Source organism: Choloepus didactylus, chromosome 19, assembly GCF_015220235.1.
Source record: "Choloepus didactylus isolate mChoDid1 chromosome 19, mChoDid1.pri, whole genome shotgun sequence".
Taxonomy (NCBI): domain Eukaryota; kingdom Metazoa; phylum Chordata; class Mammalia; order Pilosa; family Megalonychidae; genus Choloepus; species Choloepus didactylus.
The window spans coordinates 64,999,351-65,021,405 of record NC_051325.1 but is presented as its reverse complement, the minus strand read 5'-3'; the positions used below and the strand labels follow the sequence as shown (position 1 = coordinate 65,021,405).

The 22,055-nt window shown below is 66.5% G+C and overlaps 2 protein-coding genes across 10 annotated transcripts; both read right to left on the bottom strand.

Annotated features, from left to right (window-relative positions):
* Positions 1-985: 985 nt before the first annotated feature.
* Positions 986-22,024, bottom strand: SLCO4A1 (solute carrier organic anion transporter family member 4A1). 9 transcript variants are annotated; one of them, XM_037811971.1, is made up of 11 exons: positions 12,661-13,674; positions 12,188-12,278; positions 10,384-10,505; positions 10,173-10,284; positions 6,601-6,755; positions 5,587-5,782; positions 4,647-4,812; positions 4,374-4,546; positions 4,084-4,148; positions 3,640-3,788; positions 986-1,992 (listed from the first exon to the last, which is right to left on the bottom strand). In XM_037811971.1, exons 1-11 carry the CDS (start codon positions 13,472-13,474, stop codon positions 1,849-1,851), a joined length of 2,187 nt encoding a protein of 728 aa, XP_037667899.1. In that variant the 5' UTR covers positions 13,475-13,674; the 3' UTR covers positions 986-1,848. The 9 variants fall into 9 exon arrangements, 8 of the variants coding, with proteins under 8 accessions (XP_037667899.1, XP_037667900.1, XP_037667898.1 ...); XM_037811972.1 differs by having other exon boundaries at positions 1,855-1,992; positions 3,640-3,726; positions 12,661-13,676; XM_037811970.1 differs by lacking the exon at positions 986-1,992 and adding an exon at positions 21,928-22,024 and having other exon boundaries at positions 3,245-3,788; positions 12,661-13,552.
* Positions 14,046-17,218, bottom strand: LOC119515333. Its single transcript, XM_037811176.1, has 2 exons — positions 15,450-17,218; positions 14,046-15,011 (listed from the first exon to the last, which is right to left on the bottom strand). The coding sequence occupies exon 2, from the start codon at positions 14,652-14,654 to the stop codon at positions 14,046-14,048; it is 609 nt and encodes a 202-aa protein (XP_037667104.1). The 5' UTR covers positions 14,655-15,011; positions 15,450-17,218.
* Positions 22,025-22,055: the final 31 nt, after the last annotated feature.

The following is a 22,055-nucleotide window of genomic DNA, read 5'->3' as shown; positions in this document are numbered from 1 at the left end:
CGGGGAGCCGTGGGCACGGAGACGAGCTTTCTTGCACACACCTGAGCACACCTGGCTGCCAGGTGCAGGCCCAGGCCCGGGCTCGCCCTCTCCCTGTCGTGGCCCAGCTTCCAGGGAGCCCGCCCTGTCCCTCGCCTGCCCGTGCTCGGGTGGGGTGGGGGTGTGAGGAGCTCCCCGGGAGAGGCAGCGTCCCCCTCAGGCTCCGCGAGGTAACAGATGCCTGAGGGTGAGGCCCCAGTGCCCAGAGTCTTTCCCGGAGACAGGCCGGGGGTCCGAGAACGGGCACCCACCCGGGCACTGCAGCCTCCTCCAGGACGATCCCCGGCAGCGTCGGCAGGTCCTGGACCACCCAGGGCTCAGCGGCCCTCGGAGGGGACACAGGCCCCCAACCTGCCCAGGGTCGCGTGCCTCCTGGTTCATGCCCGCTCACTTACACTCACCCCTTACACACACACCCTCACGTGCCCCTCGTTCTCCCACTTATAAACAGACTCACACACTCACATTCACCCTCAGCCTCATTCTCACACACTCATCCGCCCTCATTCTCACCCTCACACACACACACAAATTCTCACCCTCAGGTTTACACACACTCATGAACACACCCAGCCCCTGCACACTCCGTGACGCCCACTCGCTCACGCCCCCCACCCTGACCCCCCGTTCCAGGTGGCATCTGGTCATTCACGGCACGGCAGGAAGTGGGGCCCAGGACAGGCCCAAGGGAGGAGCCACAATGGGGAGGGGTCACGAAGGGGAAGGGGGGCCTCACCTGGGGGCCGAGAGCTCTCAGGTGCGGGGAAAGTCCGGCCCGGCCCGGGGCACAAACAGAAACACACGTGAAGAGCACCTGGAGCCACAGAACTGCAAACTCACAGCAAGGCACGCGCTGGAAGCGGTACGGGGAGGGCACTGCCAGTGTCCCTGGGGACAGAGGCCAAGGCCCGAGGCCATCTGCACACACCACGCTGTCGGCCACAAGAACAGTTTCACAAATGGTTTTATACAAAAATGTCAATTCATAAATACATGTTTGTGCAGGTTGCTCCCGCCCCACCCGACAGGCTGCACGGCTGCCCCGGGCGAGCTGGCTCCCCGCTTCACAGGAGAAACAGGCGGTCAGAGCCAGGCGAGCGGGCGGCAGAGGCGATGGCCCGCTCAGAGGGCAGGCAGCCCCCGGGCTGGGGACGGTGGCTCCCCAGGACACTGAGCACTTGGGGTACAGCCTTCGGGAAGAAACCAGGGCCGTGCACAAGTCCACGTGCTGTCCAGCAGACACCCCCGCCACGGGCAGCTCCCCATGTCCCCCCGAGAGCAGCTGCCTTCTCTGCCAACTGTGAGCACTCCTGGGGAATCCGGGAGCACAGATTGGAGGCTTTCAAGAAGAGGGGGAGAAGCCCTGAGCCCACAGACAGCAGCCTTCAAAACCGTGATGCAATGAACCAAAGGTGGCGCCATCTGTCTACAGAGCAGGCGGGTGACGTGCCCGGCTGACCCCGAGGCCCATCAACACAACCTGGTTACTTCCACCAGGAAAAAGGGGTGTGAAAAGACGGGGCGGGAGCAGCGCAGTCAGGCCGGCACCAACGAGGGTGGGAGGGGCGCCGGCAGCTTCCAGGCGGCCTCGTTCTTCCTGCGTTCATTTCTCTTCAGGGCCTTCTGGTTTGGCCATGCCCCGTCCATCAGCTTGGACCCCCCGGGGCCGCTCCACAGACCCCAGACTCCAGCGCCGTGGACTGGAGGGTTCAGCCCTCACAGGAAGAAATCATTCGGGACGGACGTGCACGCAACGCTCTCGGGCTCGGCCGGCTGGGCCGCATGGGGCCGCGTCCCCGAGGGCAGGGGTCAGACGTCGCTCTGCAGCTGGACGGCCGAGGGGCCGTCGGAGGCCGAGGACTGGCTGGGCAGTGATGCCTCCAGGCCGTCGGGAGACCCTGGCGGGGGCCTGTACAGGCCGCAGGCCACCGCGAAGAAGAGCAGGCCCAGAACCTGGGGAGAGGAGGAGCTGCTGGACGCTGCCCGAGAAGCTTCTGGAAGCCTAAGTTCCCGCTCCCACCCTCCTCCTGGGGCTTTTCACAGGGTCCCAGGAATGGCCCTGCTCCCTCCTCTGGAGGAGGAATTCCTGGGGTGGACACCGCTATGTAAAAAGGGAATGAAGGACAAAGGCCACAGGGCTGAACACAGACATCTGGGCCCAGGGGGGAGCCTGGTGTGGGCTCAGGGGTGCCCCCCAAAGATCCAAGTCCTCACCCTCGGGGCCTTGTCCACAGGTGGGATTAAGGCACAGATCACAAGTGGAGGACAAGTTGTCTTTATAAGAGTGGCGCAGGGCAGAGCCGGGGTGGGGAGGGCTGCCAGGAGCTGGGAGGGGCGAGGGGGGCCCTTCCCCAGGCCCCTGAGGCCGCATGGCCCTGCTGGCTCCTTGGTTGGAGCTCCTGGACCTGGAGGCACGAGGCTTAAACGCCTGCAGTTCTCAGCTGCCCGGTTGGGGCTCCTCGGGCAGGACCCCGGGACCCCCGCACAGAGCTGGCCTCAGTCCTGCCAACGGGGCTCCACCCGTGGCTCAGGCCTTGCAGACGGTCACGTGGCCTTCGGGGTCTGGACTCCTCGCCCGTCTGGAGGCTCAGGCTGGTCCCCGGCTCCCGGCCTGGGGGGGACGTGGCTTGAGGGGCAGCATGCTCGGAGGACCCCCCCGGCCTCGGACAGCACCCAGAGAGCACGGAGAGGGTTAGTGTTTAAACCCGCCTGCGGCAGACGCTCCCCTCCGTGCTTCCGGGAGACCTGCCTGGTGCTGGCTGCCCAAAGCCCGCGGGACGGAGGGCGCCGGCTCCGGCTGCAACACACCCTAACATGAGGGCGACTGTGGGGCAAACCCGCCAGGCCCGCTACGCCCAACTCAGAGGCCTCTGAGGCCACGTCCCCACGGGCCTGGCATCTGACTGGGCACAGGTCCTGGGCACCCTCTGCATGGCTGCCTGCCGCCCCGGGCAGACGGACGCACAGGACACGGGAAAACAGAGTCAAGGGACGCCCCCGAGCGACCCCCGCCACCCTGCAGAGCCGCAGAAATCCCTCCTCCCGCATGGCCTCCCGCGAACCTGCCGGGACAGAAGAAAGACACCACGTGGCCGCTCTCGTGGCACCTTCCTGAAAACCCTTGACCAGGGGCTCCTGTGGGGGGCGTCCTGCACCACCCCCACAACGGGACCCCCAACGGGACCCACGATCCCCTCAGCGTCACTGCTGGCCCTGGGGTTCCGTTTTGGTCGTGAGATTTCAAGCCTTTTCCACCAGGGGGAGGTTCCCAACCGGAGGCTGTGCATCCCCCCTGTGGAGCGTCAGCCAAGTCAGAGCCGGAAGTTTCTCCAACGGCCTGACGACGGGGTTGGGTGGGGGCCATGACAGGGTCCACTCGGGATGGGAGAGGAGCACCATTGCCTGTGGACCCCCCGAGGCGGTCGGGCCCAGAGTGGATGGGGCTACTGGGGCCCCTGCCCTCCACCAGGGTCTGCCCCCTCTGTCCCCCGCTGCACTGCATCGTCGGAGCCCCATGCCCTCCGGGAGCTCCAGGGCTGCAGAGAGGCTGCTGGGCTCTGGCCTCCGCCCCTGCTGCCTGCAGCCACGGGCCCTGCTCACCTTATACACGAGCCCGGCAACGAGCATGTAGTGGCTCATGGCCGCGTTCTGGTAGACGAAGCAGGAGCCGGGCTGGCCACACTGGTCCTGCCAGAGCAGACAAGCCTTGTCGATGACCCAGCCGAAGGCGATGGGCCCCGGGATGCTGCCTGCGGAGAGAGGGCGCTCAGAGGCTGGAGGACGGCACCACGGGGACGTGGGCCGCCATGTCCCCAGGGCTCCCCAGGGAACACAAGCCCTCCTTCCTCGGGGACGGGGAGGGTCCCCAGTGGTGTCCAGCTCCGTGGGAGCCTAGGGGTTAATGAGAAAAGATGCCTCTGGGCAGGTGAATCGCAGGACATTGGGGGCAGGGCCCCTCCCCAGGGCAGGCACAGCTGGGCACATGGACACCCGCGGCTTGGTGTGGAGACCCCTGCCCGGTGTCCCTGTAGCATGGCGCAGTACCTAGAGTTCGCACGACGATCCACTGGATCCCCAGTGCAAAAGATCTCTGCTGGTCACACACACACCTGCAATAGACGCCACAGCCTCAGTGCCGGGGAGCGGCCACGCCTCTGACCCCCATGCCGGCCGGCCAGGTCCGGCTGTGCCCCCCGGTGGGCACCTGGTCGAGAGGCTCCGGGATGCACAAGCAGCAGGTCTGCCCTGCAGAGGCCCAGCGTGCACCACACAGCTGCAGCCTGGTCTGCAAGGGAAGGTTCTGGAAAGGAGCAAACCCAGGCCCTGGTACTTACCGCAGGGTCGCCGTGAGCGCAGGGATGCTGCTGAGGAATGTAAAGATAATTACAACGAAAACGAAAACCAGAAGGAGGGGCTTTCTGTGACAAGTCGAAGTGCATTTCCCTGCGGTGGCGTGGCCCAGAGCAGAGGACAAATTCTGAGGGACGCAGCTACATTCCCGGTACACCTGGGGAGCCCAATGACAGCGCCGGTTACAGGGGGCAAGGCCGGGGGCCCCCCGAGGGGTCCGGGCGGGCGCGGGGTCTCAGGGCCATGGCCCCACCCACCTTCTGGCCATCTGGGCCCGTGGTGGCCGCTGCAGGGCAGCCCGCGTGGCAGGGTGAGGGGTAGGTGATGCCGTCGGAGCCGCACACGGGGCTGTAGAGCTCGGGCGGGCAGCGGCAGGCGGCGTTGCAGGTGGCCGTCAGCTGCAGGCGGCCTTCGGGCAGGGGGCTGTGGGGAAGGCGGGCGGTGGGACGGCAGCCGGGGCAGCCGAGGCCCGGGGTCAGCCATGGGGTCTCGACCCCTGCACGGGCGCCTGGTGGTCTCGGGGCTCGCCGAGCTCGCCCCCTCAGCGTGGGGCTGCACACCTCCCCTCTCACCACAGGCTCGTTGTCTCTCCAGGGACGCAGAGCTGGGCCCCGAGCAGTGCCACGGCCTCCCAGGCTCCTACTTTCCCCGAAGTGACTGGCTCTGGGACAGGCGATACATTCACGTGGTTAAAAATTCAAAAGTCAGAAAAGCGGGCCAGGTGACAAGGCCCCCAGAGGTGGCCTCCAGCCGCAAGCTCCCAGAGACAACCCGAGTGCGAGGCGGCAGACACACACGCACGCTCGCTCTCCTTCCGCAGAACGACATGACTTCCAGCCTCCCACTGGGGCCAAGCGTCTGCCGTCGCACACGCCACACTGGGCCTGGGCCTTGGACACCCCCCAAGGGCCGTCCCCCCAGAAAGCACCATGAGGTGCTGTTGTCCCATGTCCCAGAGCAGGGGTCGGGCTTGGAGGGGGGCCGGGACCCTTGCGAGGGGCAGAGCTGGGGCCGAGCCTGACGCTTCCCAGCAGGCCTCGTGGTGCCGTTCTACGCGGGGCTGGGGCCAAGTTTTCTGGCCCCCACCGACAGCCCTGTCCCTCAGGTTTCCTGTTGCTACGACCCTTTCCAAAAACTGACCTTGCCCCATGTACCCCTCCCTGCTCCCCTGCACCCACCGGCCCACCGGGCCCTCACCTGCCATTGTAGGGGGTGGTCACGCCGGCCATGGGCACATTGGGGCAGTGCGTGACGAAGACGAAGATGGCCAGCAGGCTGGCCAGGGCGCACAGCAGGCAGAACTTGAGGACGCCCTGGCCACGGAGCCTCAGCTTGTTCACAAGGAAGCCCCCCAGGAGGGTGCCGCCACCGCCCGCCGGCACCACCAGGTACCCTGTGGAGAGGGAGGGACGCAGTGACGCCCTCGGGGAGGCCACAGGGGTGGGCTGTCCAACCAGGTCCTACCTCCTCCACTTAGCAGGGGGAAACTGAGGCACAGGTGAGCACTTTCTCACCCGGGTGGCAGTGTCGACCCCAAGCCCGAGTGCTCAGCCGCTGTCCGGGGTGGGGCCCTTGGCAGGGAGGGGTGGTGTGGGGGGGCTGGAGCTCTGGGAGGTCAGCAGCCCCCTGCCCCGGCCTCAGGGCAACCTGCAATCCCTGCCCCAGCCCCCCGGGACCCTCTGCCAGGACCCTGCCAACCGCCCAGCTCAGCCGCCATCCTTTGGTGGGAATCTGGGATTTGTGGGTGTGCGGCTCCCACACTCATCGGCTCCGGGGGCACAGCTGGGGAGGGGGTGGGGAGGCGACCTCAAAGCCCCCGGGCTTGGGGGTCCCGTCTCCCTGCCTGCAGGAGCCCACCCTCCCACCTGGAGGGGCCCCACCGCCTCCGCCCAGGGCCTGGCTGGGTGACGGGAGCTGGGTGGTCAGCAGGCCCCGCGCTGTGCCCAGTGCTCCTGGGCCAGTGGACAGGACGCGCTTCCTTCCCACCCCTGGGGCCGACACTTGTAAGGATGATAAAACTGCACAGCAGCGGAAGCTGGTGTAAAATTCCCAAATGCTGCTCTGTCTGCTCCTGCCTCGGGTGGAACCTGCAGTTTGTGGTCACACCTGCAGTGGCTCTGTATGGCTCCTTCTAGAAGACATTCTCCCAGACCCTTCATTCATCTGAGAACTAACGAAGCAGAAGACCCCAGGGTCTGGGGAGGTTCTCACCAAACAAGGTGGCAGCCTCCGAGGCACTCAGGCTGAACTGGGACTCGAGGAACTTGGGGCCGAATGTGGACATGCTGGCGATGAGTGTGGCCTCCGTGGCCCCGGCCAGGCAGAGCAGGACGAACGGGGGGTTCTTCAGGAGGAGCCAGATGGAGCTGGTGAGAGGAGGGGCACAGAGACCAGAGAGGAGACAGAGGGTCAGAGCGGGCCAGAGCCAGGGTCTGCAAGGCTGTTGCCCTCCCACCTGCACACCAAAGGCCCCAGATCCAAGAGAGAGGAACGGAGGGAAGGTGAGTGGAGGGCCACGAGGGGCACCAAGCAAGGCCCTGGCGAGCAGGGAACTCGTCATGCCAGCTGAGCCTGCGGCTGGCTTGTCCTGAGGATGCACCCACTGCCCGGTGCTGCCCTCATTGGTTACAGAGGACCCCAGCACCTCCTGGGCTGGGGCTCTGGCACAGAGACCCCGAGTAGCTGCAGCTCCGTTTCATCACCTCACGGTGATACCATGAGCTTTGGTGAGGGTCTGAGAAAGGGAGCTGGGGGCTGGGGTGGGGGAGGCAGCTATGCTGGGCCCCCAGGGGGCTGTCAAGTCCAGGCCTGGACACCCGCCTAGGAAAGGGGGTGGTGGGCCCCCAGAGGCAAGGCTGTTCTCAACCAAGAGCCCCAGGACACCTCGGTACAGTGGTCTTATGGACTCAGAATGAGAACCCCCCCTGGGGAGCCTGGGTGGGCTTGGCTGGCTGCCAGGCCTCTCTCGGTTTGCATCTGGGGGCAGTGGGCACTGGGGGTGATGTGGAGGCTCACAGGACAGACAGCATTGGCCCCTCTGCCTGGCCAGTCCACTGGGCCCATCCTGCCTCTGGCCTCCTGCCTGGGAATGGGTGCGACATGGTCTCCGCGTGGCCCTGGGGGGACATGAGGTCTCCGGGTCCCTGCACCCCCATGTGGTGTCAGTTGTGGAGAATCCGGGGAAAAGGATGTCTCTGCTTGAAGGCTACGGCAAGCTCTGCCAGGCCAGGGTTTTCAGGAGCGCCGAGGAAGCCGTGAACCTGGGTGCCCATATCAAAGCACGGGCTCCATGCCAGGGTGGCCCCTTCCGGCAGGAAAGTCAGCTCTGACTCGGTTTCTCCAAGGTTACAGCAAAGTGGCTTGGGCAGCAAGTCACCCGAGGGCTCAGCTCGGTACACGGGCAGCCCCTGTGCGACGGAGCACAGGCACCCTGAGGGGAGCTGGGCTTGGAGGGCCGAGAAGGGCTGACACACCTGCAGCAGGCCGGGTGCCCGAGGGCCACAGCAATGTCAGAAATGGCCAAGGAAGCCCCTCGAGGTCGTGGGGTCGACTCCAGAACGGGAGACACAAGAGCTCTGAGCACCGAGGGTCTCAGATGCAGACGCTCAGTCCAGGCTTGGCAAGAAGCAGCCTTCGTCCTGCCCCTGCCTCCCGGCCAGCCCCTCGGAAGCACAGAGCGGGCACCCGACCCCTCAGCCACCGACACAGGCTCCCGGACCCCGGCGAGACGTGTCAGCCGCCCCAGAATCCACGGGGACACGCCTGCAGGGGGGTCTGGAAGCCCTAGGTCCCGGCACAGCAGACCCCCCTCACGTACACCCGAGACCACGGGGGCTCGTGACGGATGCCGAATGCCTGACAATGGGGGCGGGGGTCCGGGCTCGAGTCACTGCTCTGTGACCCCAGGGGGCCATGGTGCGAGCGTGACCTTGGGCGTCCCGTGCTGGGTGCTGGGCCACCACAAACCTGCCTCCTGGTGATGAAGCCGGTCGGGAGGGACCCGTCACCCTGCCTGAGCCTCGGCTCAGAGACCCACTACCAGCAAACCCAGTGCCTGTCAAAGCCGTGCCGACTCCTTCGCCCCCCAAAGACTCTCATTTCTGATGTCAAAGGCCCCAAATAAGTTTGATTCTGGGAAAGGAGAGACGTGCCATGTGCCATGGGTGGCCTCTTGGGGGGCGGGTGCCAACGAGGGAAGCCCCCCGTCCCCCGGTGACTCCGAGTGGCCGTTGACTAAAAATCACCCGGAGCAGGATCTGGCCGGCTTTCCTTCGTTCCCCGTCCTGGTTAACACCGGGGAGCCCAATCCTTCAAAAGGCCCCCTCTAACTTCAGGATGGAAGGTTTTCTCTCCGGCCGATACTTGGGTCGTTTGTCTTCAGGACGGAGCAGAATCCCGGGGAAACCCGTCCCAGAAGGAGTCCCCTCCCCAGCCTTCTCCGGCCGTGCCCGGACAGGGTCCCCAGTGGGTGGGAGCGGGCAGTGCCCGCCAGGTGCCAGGGGTCCTCCTGGGGCTCTGCCCAAAGCCGCCCTCGTGGAAAGCACCAGCTTCTTAGACGCTTGGACGGTTTGGCCACGGAGTGGCTCTCTTGCGTGGCCCATGGACTTCTTGCTGCTGATCCCGCGGCAGGCCCCGCGGCTGCAATTCTTGTGTTGAATTTGCTCGGGGAAGCAGTCATGACCGCAAAGAGGGCTTTTCTGGAACTTTCCATTAACAGCCACTGGTCTGGGGAACAACCCCAGGCCTCAGTCTCCTTATTGCAGACGGACCTGGGGGCCCCGGGGGCCTGGCTCAGGCACCCTCAGTCCCCGGCGGCCATCGCCAAGCGCCGTTTCTGCGTGGTGGGGGCTGAGGACATTCAGCCCTCGCCCGGGGCTCCAGCCACACCTGTCCCACCAGGCATCGGGGAGCGGCCGTGCCATGGGGCCGTGTCCCCTTAGTGGGCAGCACGCTCCAGTGGGTCTGGTGGGCGTGGGAGGTGGAGGACCAAGCCCTAACCAGCGCCCCCTTCCCCGCTTCCTCCCCTGGGGGTCCGTGGGGGCAGGGGCCTCCCCTCAGGGCCAGCCCTGGGCCCCAGCACCTGCCTCCTCTGGCCGAGACGTGACCGCCCGAGGGGCCTCCTGTGCCAGCCCTGGGCAGAGCCCCTGGAGGGCCCGGGCATTGGCTCTGGGTCACAAGGAACCCTGTCCCCCACGGATTGGGACCCCAGCAGCACAGGGCTGTGTGTCTGTCCCGGCAGTGCGAGCAGACAGTGATGCAGCTCACGAATGACAAGAGGAGGCCGAGGTGGTGTGAAGACGGTGGGTGAGAGAGGAAGGACACTGGGAAGGGGGCACGGGGAGGGGGCTCCATTGCCCACCCCATGGCCCTGCATGAGGCCCACACATCCCAGAGTCGGTGGGGTGAGGCGGCTGAGCTCGCTGGGCAGGGCAGCTCTCGGGGGATGATCTGAGGGCTGAACCAGCTTCCCCAGGAACCCCTGCGACAGGCAGGTCGGTGGGACCACTCCTGGGGGTGGAGGTGAGTGCTCGTGACCCCGGGGGGCCAGAGGCCACGGGCGCAGCCCCTGGACAGACCTGTGGCACTGGGAAGGAGGCCGGTCTGGCAGGCCGGGAAGGGGGAGGCGCTTGTGCTCGCCCCATGACCCCGATGGGGTCACACCAACCACCCCCCATTTTGGGCACTCAAACCCCCAAGGGCAGAGACCCTCTCAAAGGGTCCCCCGGACATGGGCCTGGATGAGGGAGCAATGGCCGCGGTCCCGGGCCCCCAGCGTTGCTTACAGAGGCAGGTCCCGGACAGTCTTCCCGAAGTCCGGGTCGGTGGCCGCTGCGGGATCCCTGTCCTTCCACCGATATGTCTCGGACGCCCTCATGGCCATGTAGCGCTGGGAGCCTGGAAGGACACGGACGTCAGGGGCCTGCAGGTCTCCTTGCCTGGCTGCCCCCCACCCGGCTCTGGGGGTGCCCACGCTCCGCGGTGGGGTGCACTCACCTGGCAGCTGCCGGGGGTAGCCGAGGATGGGGACGGCAATGAGGAGGGCGGCCACCCCGGCCCCCAGGAAGCCGACCCACCAGGCGCCCACCCACTGAGGGCTGTCCGTGGCCAGCTCCACCCTGTCGGGAGAGGCGGGGGCACCGGGTCAGCTGTGCCCTCCCATCCAGCCCACGGGCCCCGCCTGGCCCTCTCTGTGCAGATGCCCGCAGGGCCCTCTGCCCAGGGGTCCACACGGCTCCGTGCACTGCCTGCTGGCAGCTCCACACTTTCCTGGCAACTTAAAGCAAATCCTGCTGCCTGCTCTACCTCCCCACGGGACGGATGGGTGCCACGCGCTTGCCAGCACTCCCAGGGACGGCGAGAGGCTGCTGGTTGCCCAGCTCCTGCAGTGAGACCGCACTGGGCACTGGCCTGTGGGAGCAGCAGGCCATGTGAGCACCTGCCGGGCCGAGGCAGCAGATGCACAGACGGCTCCCTGGGGCCTCGGGCAGCTCCTGGGACAGAGGGTTCAGCCAGACACTCTGGGACCACCAGCTGGTGACACCATCTGCCCCCACATGAGCTTTTAGTATTAAAAGGTAAACAAGGAAGAGCCATTGGACTGGGCAGCCGCGGCTGGTGGTAAAAGCGGGTCCATGCCCTGAGCTCCCGGGACCGTCATTCCAGGAAGTGGGAGTGGGGTGCAGGATGGAGTGTGGGGTACGGGTTGGAGAGTGGGGTGCAGGCTGGAGCGCGGGGTGCGGGCTGGAGCGCGGGGTGTGGGCTGGAGCGCGGATTGCGGGCTGGAGCGTGGGGTGCAGGCTGGAGCACGGGGTGCGGGCTGGGGTGCGGGGTTGGGGGCTGCTGAGCCAGCGCACACCGGGCCTGGCCCTCCCGCAATGCTTTGTCCTGGCACTGTGGGCATTGCTGCTGGCTTCCCGCAGGGGGCCCTCTGTCACCACGTTTCTGCCTTGGATGCCCGGAACGGGGGGCAGTGGGGACATAGAGCAAGTGACGCATCCAGTTCCGGAAGCATGAGCTCTGCCCACCGGGGAGCAAGGGCGCACCTGCCCCAGGGGCAGGGCACGAAGGATGAGGTTGCCCGCTGCAGAGTCCCGAGTGGAGCAAGGACCCAGATGTCCTAGCAGACAGCGAGGAAAACTAACTGCAGGCAGCGCCTCCTGGCAAAGGGCACTTGGGGGCCAGCAGGGCCAGCGCTGCTGGGAGCTGCCGTGTCCCTCCACTGCCCCCCACTCGCCCACCGTCTCTCCATCCCTGTCTCCATCCTGTGCTTTCACCCTCTAGCTCCCTCTCCCTTTGTCTCGCTCTCAAGCTCTCTCCAGTCTTTCTCTCTCCCTCTTTCTCTCTGTGTCTCTCACTCTCTCCGTCTCTCTTGCTCCTTTTCTCTTTAGCCCTCTCTCTCCTGCTTAATTTTGCAGAACCACCACAAGCAGGAGGTGGAGGAAATGAAAGAGTTCGGAGCTTTCACATTGGCAGCAGGAAATCCGCTGTCAGTTCAAGCGAGGGCATCAGAGAAGTTGTGACCGTGTTTCAACCCCGGCCACTGCCTGCCCCCGGCCCCGCCAAGCTCACAAAAGCCCCCCACAAACCGCAATGTCAGTCCGAAAGGAGCCACCGCCGGCCTTTGTCCTGCTCGGAGCCGGTCCTGTTTCTGGCTCTGGACCTTGTCACCAGCCTCCCCGCCCAGGGCACACGGCTCGGTTCCTCGGGTCCGGCCTGAACCCCCTGTTCCCCCTGGCCAGCTCAGATGCTCCTCCCGGGCTGGGAGCTCCGAGGCCAGGGTCCCGCGGGCGCCACTCACCGGCGGCCCACGTCCGTGTAGATGTTCAGCAGGGCCCCCCCGAGCAGGTAGCCGGCCGCGGGGCCCAGGATGGCTGCCGTGTAGAAGATGCCTGCGAGGGAAGTGGTGCCATCAGGGGCTGCCGCACCGCGCCATGCAGCCCCCGGGCCCCCGCACTGCGGCCTCACCTGTGACACGTGCAGCCCCAGCCACCCCCCACCTGCACAGGTATCCCTGCACCTGCTGGGCTGCCCTCCCAGACTGCAGGCCCTTCAAAGAGGGTTTCGGCTTTGCAGCCCCCACCACACCTGACCTCCGGATGGTGCCCAACTTTTCAAGGTGCGGGGAGTGCAATCTGCTGACAACTATTGGTTTCACCCACACGGAAGCAGAGCACGTGCGTGAGGGGCTCGGGGCGGGGCCGGCTCCCAGAGGCCCGTAGCCGCCACCAGCGTCACTCAGAAAGCCCCGTGCCCCCGGCCGGTCCCACTCACCGATGTAGACGGGCGCGTAGCTGGACTTGACGTTCTCGTCCAGGTAGGTGACGCCCAGCGTGTAGAGCGGGGTGGCGCCGAAGCCGTGCAGGAACTGGCCCAGCATGAAGACCAGCTGGTAGCTGGCCAGGCCCGAGGCGCTGTCCGCGCAGATGGTGCTCCGGTTGCCCCGGCAGGTGCCCGTGTCCTGGGGGACGGCCACATCGTGGTGGCCGGCGGCGAAGTGGGGCACAGCGAACACCAGTGAGCCGACGCCCATGAGCAGCACGCCGCAGCCCAGCCAGCGCGGCTTGTGCCCGCTGCCCCCAAAGTAGCTGACAAAGGTGAGACACAGGCAGGCGGCGATGTCGTAGGAGCTGGCGATGAGCCCACTCTGGTAGCTGTGCAGGTCGAAGCGCCGCTCCACGGAGGTGATCACCGTGTTGACGAGGCCGTTGACCGTCATGCCCTGCAGGAAGGAGGCCACGCACAGCACCAGCAGGAGCCCCCTGGGCGTGTTGAAGGCCTGCAGGCACGCGGGGGTGAAGGCCCACCAGCCGCACGGGCTCCCGGGCTCCGAGGGGACGTACCGGACACCGGGGGCCCCCCGGGCGCCCTGCTTCCCGGCCCGGGCGTCACAGAGCGGCTGGCTGCAGGAGTCCAGCGGGGGGCAGGCAGGGGGGCGTGGGGGTCCATGGCCCGGCAGTGGGTCCAGGAATGCCCTTTTGCTGGGTGGGGAGCAGCCTAGTCCGTTTTCCAGGGCTGAAGGTGAGCTGGGGAAGATGCACGGTGGCAGTGAAGCCAAGGACCTGTCCTCTGCCCGGTGCTGGGGCATCTCTGGGTCTCACGGCCACAGCCACAGGGTCGTCTGTCAGGGTCTGGGTGGCCCAAGCACGGCTGGGGGCAGCTTATTCTGTGGGAAGAATTTGGGGTTAGCAGACTTGCTCTACAACGCACCTTTTATATCTTAGCGTGAACGTTCCAGCATCCACCCTGCTCGGGGGCAACAGGTGGCTCTGCTGGGCCCCCCAGGCCCTCGGGCAGAGCATCACACCCCGGCCCCCTCCCCCCACCCAGGGCTGCACAGTGCCTGGCCCGGCCCGGGGGCTTGGTCCCAGCACCCATTAGGGCTTCTGGGAGAGGAGGAGCAGCAGGGGGCACTGACGAGGGCGGAGCCCCCCAAGCAGGACCCAGGGCACAGGCCAAGCTGAGAAAGCAAATCAGATCTGTCTGAGCCCCAGATCACGCTGCCCCCACTCCGCAGGCCCCTCCCCGTGGACCGCGCTGCCCCCCACTCTCTGCCCCTGTTCCCCTGCACCCCTGGTCCATGCTCCCCGCCCTCTGCAGCCCCGTTGAGTCTGGCCCTGGGGACGGGGTGTCCGAGTGGGGTTAGTGAAGAGGAGGCCTCACTGCAGGAGGTGGCCCTTGTTCAGCGGGACTTGCATCTTCAGAGGAAGAGGCAACTGGGACACGGCAGGTGGGGGTGGCCGTGCGGGATGGGGCGGCGCTGGGAGCTCGAGGTCACCAGGAGCCACGGGACAGATGCTCCGAGAGCCTGGGGGGCGCGCGGCCCCCGTGGCTGGTCCAGGCTCCCAGCCTCCCGCTGTGGCGAGCGAGTTCCGCAGCTCCCGGCCTCCTGCTTGCGGGGTGCCGTCCCCACAGTGAGACGGAGGCAGGCTCACAGGAGGGGGGCGTGGACCCTCCTTTCTGATGAGCCCTTCACGTCCCAGTGCTGTCTGGTTCCCGTTCGACCATCCGTCACTGCTCCCGGCCACCACTAGGGTCACCCAGGCCTCGGGGGCCTGGGTGGGGCAGCCCAGGGAGGCCCCGCACACCCCCTCCCGCGCCTTGGCCAGACGAGCGGAACCCTGGGCGTCCGAGGCCTCCTGGAATCCCAGGGGCAGAGGTGATCCTGCACCCACCAGAGACAAACCCACCAGTACGTCTCGCTGCCGGCACACACACAGAGCCGGCCCCTTCGTGGGGGGAGTGCACCACTTTACAGACCTCAGCATGCTCCCATCAGGCCACCCTTCCCCGCCCAGGCTGGGGTCCGGGGTCTGGATGTTCACCTGACCGTTCGGCCAACGAGGGTCCTCTTTACCCCCCTACAGCAAGTGCCGCCTGCGGCCCCTGGAGCCGGGCCCCTCTGAGCCATGGGGCTCACCCGGTACCCCCACCATGGGGGCCTCTCGGACGTGATGTCCCAGCTGGGCCTCCTCAGGCCCCGGCGCTGGGCCGGACAGTGGCCCAAAAGTTCCCGTCTCCCTGAACGTGGGAGTGTGACTACACTGGGAAAAGGGTCTCTGCAGAGGTGATGTGGGCCTTGAGACGGGGACCTGGATTGGGGTCCTGGATCCAGTGACAGGGTCCTTGGAAGGAAAGGGGAGAAGGCACAGCTGCAGGGGATGCACCCGGTGAAGATGGAGACAGGCCCTGCCTGGCTCCTTGACCTCAGCCTCCAGGACGGGAGAGAAGAGGGTCCTGGTCTTTGGAACCAGGTAGTGGCCCTTGGTCACGGCCCAGGAGCTGCAGATGGGCCCAGAGGGAGTGAGGGATGCCACACGCACCCCCTGGCTGAGGAGACAGGCTGGCCGTGGACCCCCAGGCCTCTGGGCACACCGCCTCACCAGCCCACCAGGCCACTCCTCTGGGGGGCAGGAGGGATTGCCCTCTTGGGGTTCACGCCTGGAGGCGCCTGCCTGCCTCCCTGTGCCCGTCGAGAGCCCACATGTTGCCGGGCCACGCACGCCCTGTGATTTGGGGTGAGCCCTCGTCCGGGTCCGGGGGGGCCCAGGGAGGTTGGTCACCTGCCAGGCAGGACGCAGCCTGGGCGGCCGGCTCCCAAGGCGTGCACACGTCCCAGCCGTCCTCATCGCATTTTATTCAGAGAACCGTGTCCGGGCAAGTGGTGCCCAAGCACGGGCTGGCTGGCCTTGGGCCTGACCCCACTGGGCAGTGATGGTCCGGCCCGGCTGCTCCTGGGGCATTTCCCGGGCGCACCCGGAGAGGCTCAGTGATGGGAAGTGCTGCTGCCACAGGAGCGCTCAAGAAAGGGGCCCCTGCTGTATTTCAAGAAGAGTCACAGCTTCCCAGAGGAAGAAAATGACCCAGTTCCACACCCACGAAGCAGCCCGGCAACAGGGCCACCGTCACGGAGGGGACTGCCAGGTCGTTCTGGGTTTGCGGTGGACTGAGCCGGAGCGCAGCAGGGAGCGGGCACGGCTCCTCCAGGGCGGGTCACGGAAGAAAGGACCGGAGAACAGGAGAGACCCAGAAAGGCTCGAAGCTGCCCCAATCTCCACGTTAACATCTTGGTGTGTTTCCTTCTGGTCCTTTCTTCTGTGTCTGCACACACACATGCACACACATGCACATGCACACACACGCACGCACACACACGCACGTGCCATCCTGCACGGGGAGGCCTGCCTGACCGCGGGGAGGTGGCAGTGGGCATCGATGGTACCCCTGAGGATGTGATGGAGCCTCGGGGTGTCCCCACATGGGCGACAATCACACCGGGCCTGCCGTCGGGGCCCGGACCTGCCCGGGGCCGTGTGCTTGAACCCGGCCCTCAGGCATTGGCTGCCGTGGAAAACACCAGAGCGTGGCAGCGGGAAATACCAGATCCACAGCAGCGCTCGGGGGCCGGACTGCGACGCCTTCGTGATTTGGGATGGCCATGGAGAAGCAGAGTGATGTCCTAATTGAAAGTAAAAAACCATAAAGAGAGCGACTTGTCTGAGGGTTGAACCCCTGGCATAAATCTAGAAAGGCCGACGTTAAGTCACACAGATCATGTACCTTAAACTAGCAAATCTGAGGTTGTGTTTTAACACTGAGTCCAGGACCGGCTGCAGTTTTAACCCATGTCCTACAACCTACAAACTAAGAATTAAATGGTGCCTGGGGACCCTCAGCCACTGAGGCCCCCAAGGGGGTTTCCAGCGGGTGCTCGTTTCCAAGTTCCCTGTGATCTGGATGCCCCCCACCAGGCCGTCCCACGGGACACCCACAGCCCTCGGACTTGTGCCCGAGGTGCCGCCTCCAGGGCCGTGCCAGACCAGAGCCCCGAGGCCTTTCCTCAGGAGGCCACTCCCCGTTCTCCGGGGCTCTTTGTCACAGAGGGGAGGCCAGGCCCCCGGGTCTGGGGCTGAACCCACAGGCCTGAGACGGGTGTGGAGCCACTGCCCCCTCCCTCTGCGGCTCCCCGGCCTCTGGGTCCGGCCTGCAGTGAGGGGGGTGAGTGTGTGGTGTGTGCCTCCCACGTGCGCAGACATGTGCTGCGTGTGTACGTGTGCGCGGCTGTGACGTGTGTGCGTCTGCTTGTGCACAGGTGCACAGAGACCCCTGCGACGCCCCCATGTGGCCTGACCCAGGCCCCTCCGTGAGGGCCCGAGCGCCAAGCTGCCCTTGCACAGCCATGCCCCGGCGTGAGGCCAGCGGACGTTCACGGAAGACCCTCGGCTGCCCCACCGCGGCTGTCGGGGACTCACAGGGGCCACCACAGCCACGTCTCTTAAAACTGGGATCCTAGTTTCAACAACGATGGTTAGAGTCTTCATAGTTGCATTTTCTCTTCTGCTCCTCGCCTCCCTGGGTCCCGATGCACACATTTGTTCTCCAGGTTGGCGGCGGCCGGCAAGGAGCCCCTCCCGGCGCAGCGGCTGGAGGGAGCCGGACGGCCCAAGGGGCCTCTGGGCCTCGCAGAGCGGCTTCTGGCCAGATAAAGGGCTGCACCGCCACCAAGCGAGTGACCCTCAGGCCTGGACCTGGGGGGCTGCTCCTGACACTTTGGGGTGCTCACAGCTGCTTTCCCAAACCTCACTCGGAACTCGGCCGCAAGTTGAGAGCCACGGGTTTCACTTCCCTTTCCTCTCCATGGTTGGGTTCCAGACTGACCCCTCCTTGCTGCTCCCAGCCCCGCCGAGCAGACCCTCCCCTCTGGCCTCTGCCCCCAGCCCCCCGCCTTGCCTACTTCCTCGGGCGTGAGATCCCCCTTCCTGCTCGGCCCCTCCGCCCCACGTCTTCTCCCTGGGGACACAGGGACCCCTGGCGAGTGCCCTTCTCTCACCCCGAGGTCACCCGGGCGTCTGTCCCTCTGCGGGGTGAGTGGGGGCCTGGGGAGCCTTCACTGCTTTAAGCGGCAGCTCAAAACTCTTTGAACAGAAAGCTGAGTGGCCAGGCCGGGGGCGGCGCCTGGCACACCTGCCGCTTGCATGCCAGGTGAGCCGCGGGGCGTGGCGGCTGCCGGGCAGGGTTGCGTAAGACGGGATGCAAGGCCTTGGCCCTTCCCGACAGACCTCACCCTCGGTGACAACTCACCCGGGGCCGGGCTTGACGCGGTCCCTGTGATGCCAGCGGCCGTCACTGCCCCCACTCGCGCCCAGCAGGCCTCGGGGAGCCACTTCCTGGGCAGCGTGGGGACGGCAGGGAGACAGGTGGGGGCACATGCCAGTCACGACATTCGATCCGTGGAGTCGGGAACTAAACGGCCCCCACCCCACCCCCACCCCTTCAAAAGCAGAGCCCAGGTGCAGACCGAGGACGGTGGACAGAGGGGTCAGGCCGGGCTGCCCACCCGGAGCGGGCATCTCTGGGCCTCAGTTTCCCCCCGTAACGTGGGCACAATGTCCCGGGAGATTCCCCCATACCACACTACTCAAAGTGGGGGCTGCGGTGCCACTTGGGAGTCCCGAGATATGCAGCCGGCAGGACTGGAACCTGCACTTGCCCAAGACCCCACGGCCAACCACTCGCTCAAGTGGGCTGGGGGGTCCACATGTCCACCCCCAGCTCCCCCGGGGCCTCCTGGTTGGAGTGTGGTTTCCGGGGCTCTCCCGCCCTTGGGGGAAGGGGACTGGACCCTCCAGGGGACACGAGTCCTCGGACACCAGCTCCTGCCCCCTGTGTCTGCTCGGCTGAGCTGCCCGGGCCTCAGGGGGGCAGGGGCCCAAGGCCCTCGTGAGAAGGGGGAAGGAGGTGCCCCCCCCATTTGCTCAGACGCGTGACCACCCCATTCCCCCACTGTGGGAGGGAGGGGACCCCGGGGACCCTGGTCGGGGGGAGCCTGGCAGGCCTGGGGCCCCCTCTGATGAACGTGCAGAGGACGGACCCACTTGCTGGGGTTGGCCTCAGCCAACCTGCCCCGACACGGCCTCTTAGGCCCGCAGGTCCAGACCCCAGGCCCCCAGGCCTCCCGGGAGGCAGAACTCAATGAAAAATGCAAAGGCCCCGAGCCGTCAGGGGGGCTCCAGTTTCTCTCCAAGGGCCAAGGCCTCATGCGCCCCCCAGGGCTTGCCAGATAAAATGCCACCAGGAAGAGAGAGGCCACCCACGTGCGGGAAGGATGCATGTCCGAGCCCGGCTCTGAGTGGGGAGGGGGCTCCCTGGAGCCCCTGCTGCCAGGAGGCAGTGACTCTGCACCCCAATAAGCGGGGCTGAGTTAGCAGTCAGCAGCCCTGTCCTATGCCTGGTCCTTGGGGTCACTGCCACACAGCAAGTGGCCTTTGCAAACAGCATGCAGTCTGCGGAAAAGGCCACCCCTCACCCAGAAATGCCTGACTCTAGGCCAGCGGCTGCTGGGTCATGCTGCCAGCAAAGGGGCTGTGCTGGGGATACTGCGGAGAAATGAGGGGTCTTGCGGAGAGCTAGGAGGCCCCAGGGCCCGAGGACGGCAGGCTGAGGCCAAGTAAGAGCCAGAGAAGGAGGACGAGTCCCCAGACCAGAGGGCCCCGTGCTGTCCCCGGCCTGCTGGGCCTCCATTGGCCCCTGTGAGGATGGGCCCCAGGCCCTGCGTGGCAGTGGGACTGACCTCCTCCCACCTGGAGGGTCTCCCCGGATCCCAGGGGAGCCCTGGTGACTGGACACTGCCCGCCCACCCGCAGGCCCCCGGGTCTGCCAGGCACACATAGAGGTAAAGAGCCCAAGCGCTGCCCCCCAGGCTTCTCCCGCCCCCCAGGCCACGCTGAACCAGGCAGCAGCCGAGCAACCCTGCACACGCTGAGGGTTTGTAAGGACTTGCACATTCCTTTACGAAAGGAAACAGCGGGCTCCTCGCCATGCCTGAGATGGTCACATGGCTCTGGAGGGAATAGTTCTGTGGCCTCTGTTCAAGCCCTGGACTGGATGCAAAACAGCAGGTGCCAGAGGCTCCCTCTCCCCCCTTTCCAGGAGCCCCAGGCTGCCTCCAGCCCTGCGGGGCTCATCCCCAACTCCTGTAGCCTGGCCACTGGGGGGGAGTCAGGGTTCAAACGTCACCACCATAAACAGTGACTCTGGTTGACAAGCATGTGAAGCTATGCACGCCTCGGCTGATGTGCGGAAAGGGCCAAATGTGGAGACTTCTAGATCAAGGACTCTTAGACTGCAGACCTGGTACTCCGCTCGGTAAGTAACTTGGATTCACACTGAGCTGAGAAAACCTCTCCCGTCTGGAGGTCAGATGGCCCCAGAAACTAAACTTGGCTTTGTCCAGCCACATGGTTCCTGGGGTGGGGGGTAGAGGCAGCTGACAGCCAGACTCTCCTGGCTGAGTCTCCTTGGAGCCAGTTGCTCTAACAAGGGAAGAGAGTCTAGCCCAAGGGCCCCCACAGTGGCCCCCTGGCCTCCCTCCTGCTTTGACCTCCTTTGACCTCCAGGCAGGCAGCGGGAGGCACCTGGCCGGACCTGCACAGCACCGGTTTTGGGTCACCCCCAGGGAGTCACGGATTTGGTCATAACCACCTGGGAGGAAAGCAACGTTGGGAAGAACTTTCCAGGCAGTACCTGCCGGCCCTGCCCAGCAGGAAAGCAGATGGGCGCTGCCAGGTGGTCAGCAGCAAGCCGGCTCGCGGTTGGCATCAGTTCTCAGTGGCACGTGCCTGTCCTCGTTGTGCGTCCATCGTTTGGGACATTTGTCCGCCTCTCCTCCTCAGCTCTCCCGGGGGCCTGTTCCCCTCTTAGGAACACAGTCGGAAAACGGGCGAGAGCCCACGTCTGGAGCTGGACAAACCTGGACTCAAACCTCTACCATTTCCAGCTGAGTGACCCTGGGGTGTCAGGGAACCTCCCTGCATCTGGCCCTCATCTGAGAAACGCTGCCCGGCAGGGTGGGTGCAGGGTTAAGTGAGGTCTTGCTGGGAACCCTCCGCCTGGAGCCTGCCTCCTTCCCCGGCTCTTTACCATCCCGCACAAAGACGGAGCCGCGGGCACCGCAGGCAAGTCTCACTCCCCAGGACCAGTTTCTGATCGGATAGAGGTGACCTGAGTTCCGACAATCACAGCCAAGAGCGGGGACTGAGAATCTGGTTTCAGTCGCTGTGGAAAAGACACCTCGCCATCCCTCCACGGCTCCAGACAGGCCGCGGTGCCCCCGGAAACGGCGCAACCGGCGCCCGGGGCGCTCAGGGCAGCACGTGGCAGGGCCCCCAACGCCGGCCACCGCGGCTCAGGAACCCCGCCGCCGGAGACCCGGGCCGCCGGCTTGCCCCCCTCCGGGGCGGGGCCGGCTTCTCGTGGCCCCCTAGCCCCGGCCGCGTCGTGCTCCGCGGAGGTGGAAATCCCGGGGTCAGCCTCGGCTTTCCAGGTCCGGGGCCAAATGCACGCTCCCACGTTTCCATCCTCCCCGCTCAGTCGCCCCTGGGCGGCGTGGGGGCGCCGACCGCCGGGCCACGGCTCTGTGCCCTGCTCGGGAACCTTGCCTGGTGGGGCGGGGACAGGGTCCCGCCCCGTGGGGACGGCTCCGCCCGCGCTCCCCACCCAGAGGCGCCCCGGGCGCGGCTGGCGGGGACAAAGCCGGCTCGCGGGACACTTCTGGGCAGGGCGATTTCCTCCTTGACTCAGCAGCCGCATCCGCCTCAGGTGGGTGGCCCTGTGGCCCGCCGCCACCCACCCGTAGCCCCCGGCCACCTGCCCCGGCCGCTCCCCCATCCCCATCCCGCCCGAGCCCCGGGCACCAACCTCCCTTCCCCTCCGCGCCCGGGGTCAGGGGTCCCCTCCCGCTCGCCTGCCTTCTGGGGACTCGAGGGTTCCCGCCTGGGCGCTGGTGACCAGAAGGGGGTCTTTTGCTTCCGATTCCCACGGAGGCAGCCGGGCCATGAGGCCGGTCCTCGCGCGGTCCCTCCCGCCGCCGCGTGTTCGACCGCGGGGCGCGGGGCGCACGCGGTGACCCGGTTTCCGGCCCCGCCAGGCACTAGCCTCGCGCCAGCCCCGGCGCCCGGGGTGGGCGGCCACCTGCCGCGTTTCTGGCCCCGGCAGTTGGGCCCGGCGCCCCGGTCCTCGCGGCCCGTGCCCCCGCGCACTCACCGTGGCGACCCGGCCGCCGGCTGCGCTCCACGCTCTGGCCCGAGCGCGCGGCTGCCCCGCGACTCATTCATCCCGGCGGGCCCGCCCCCGCCCTGCGGCGGCCAATGGCCGCGTCCCCCGGCCCCCCC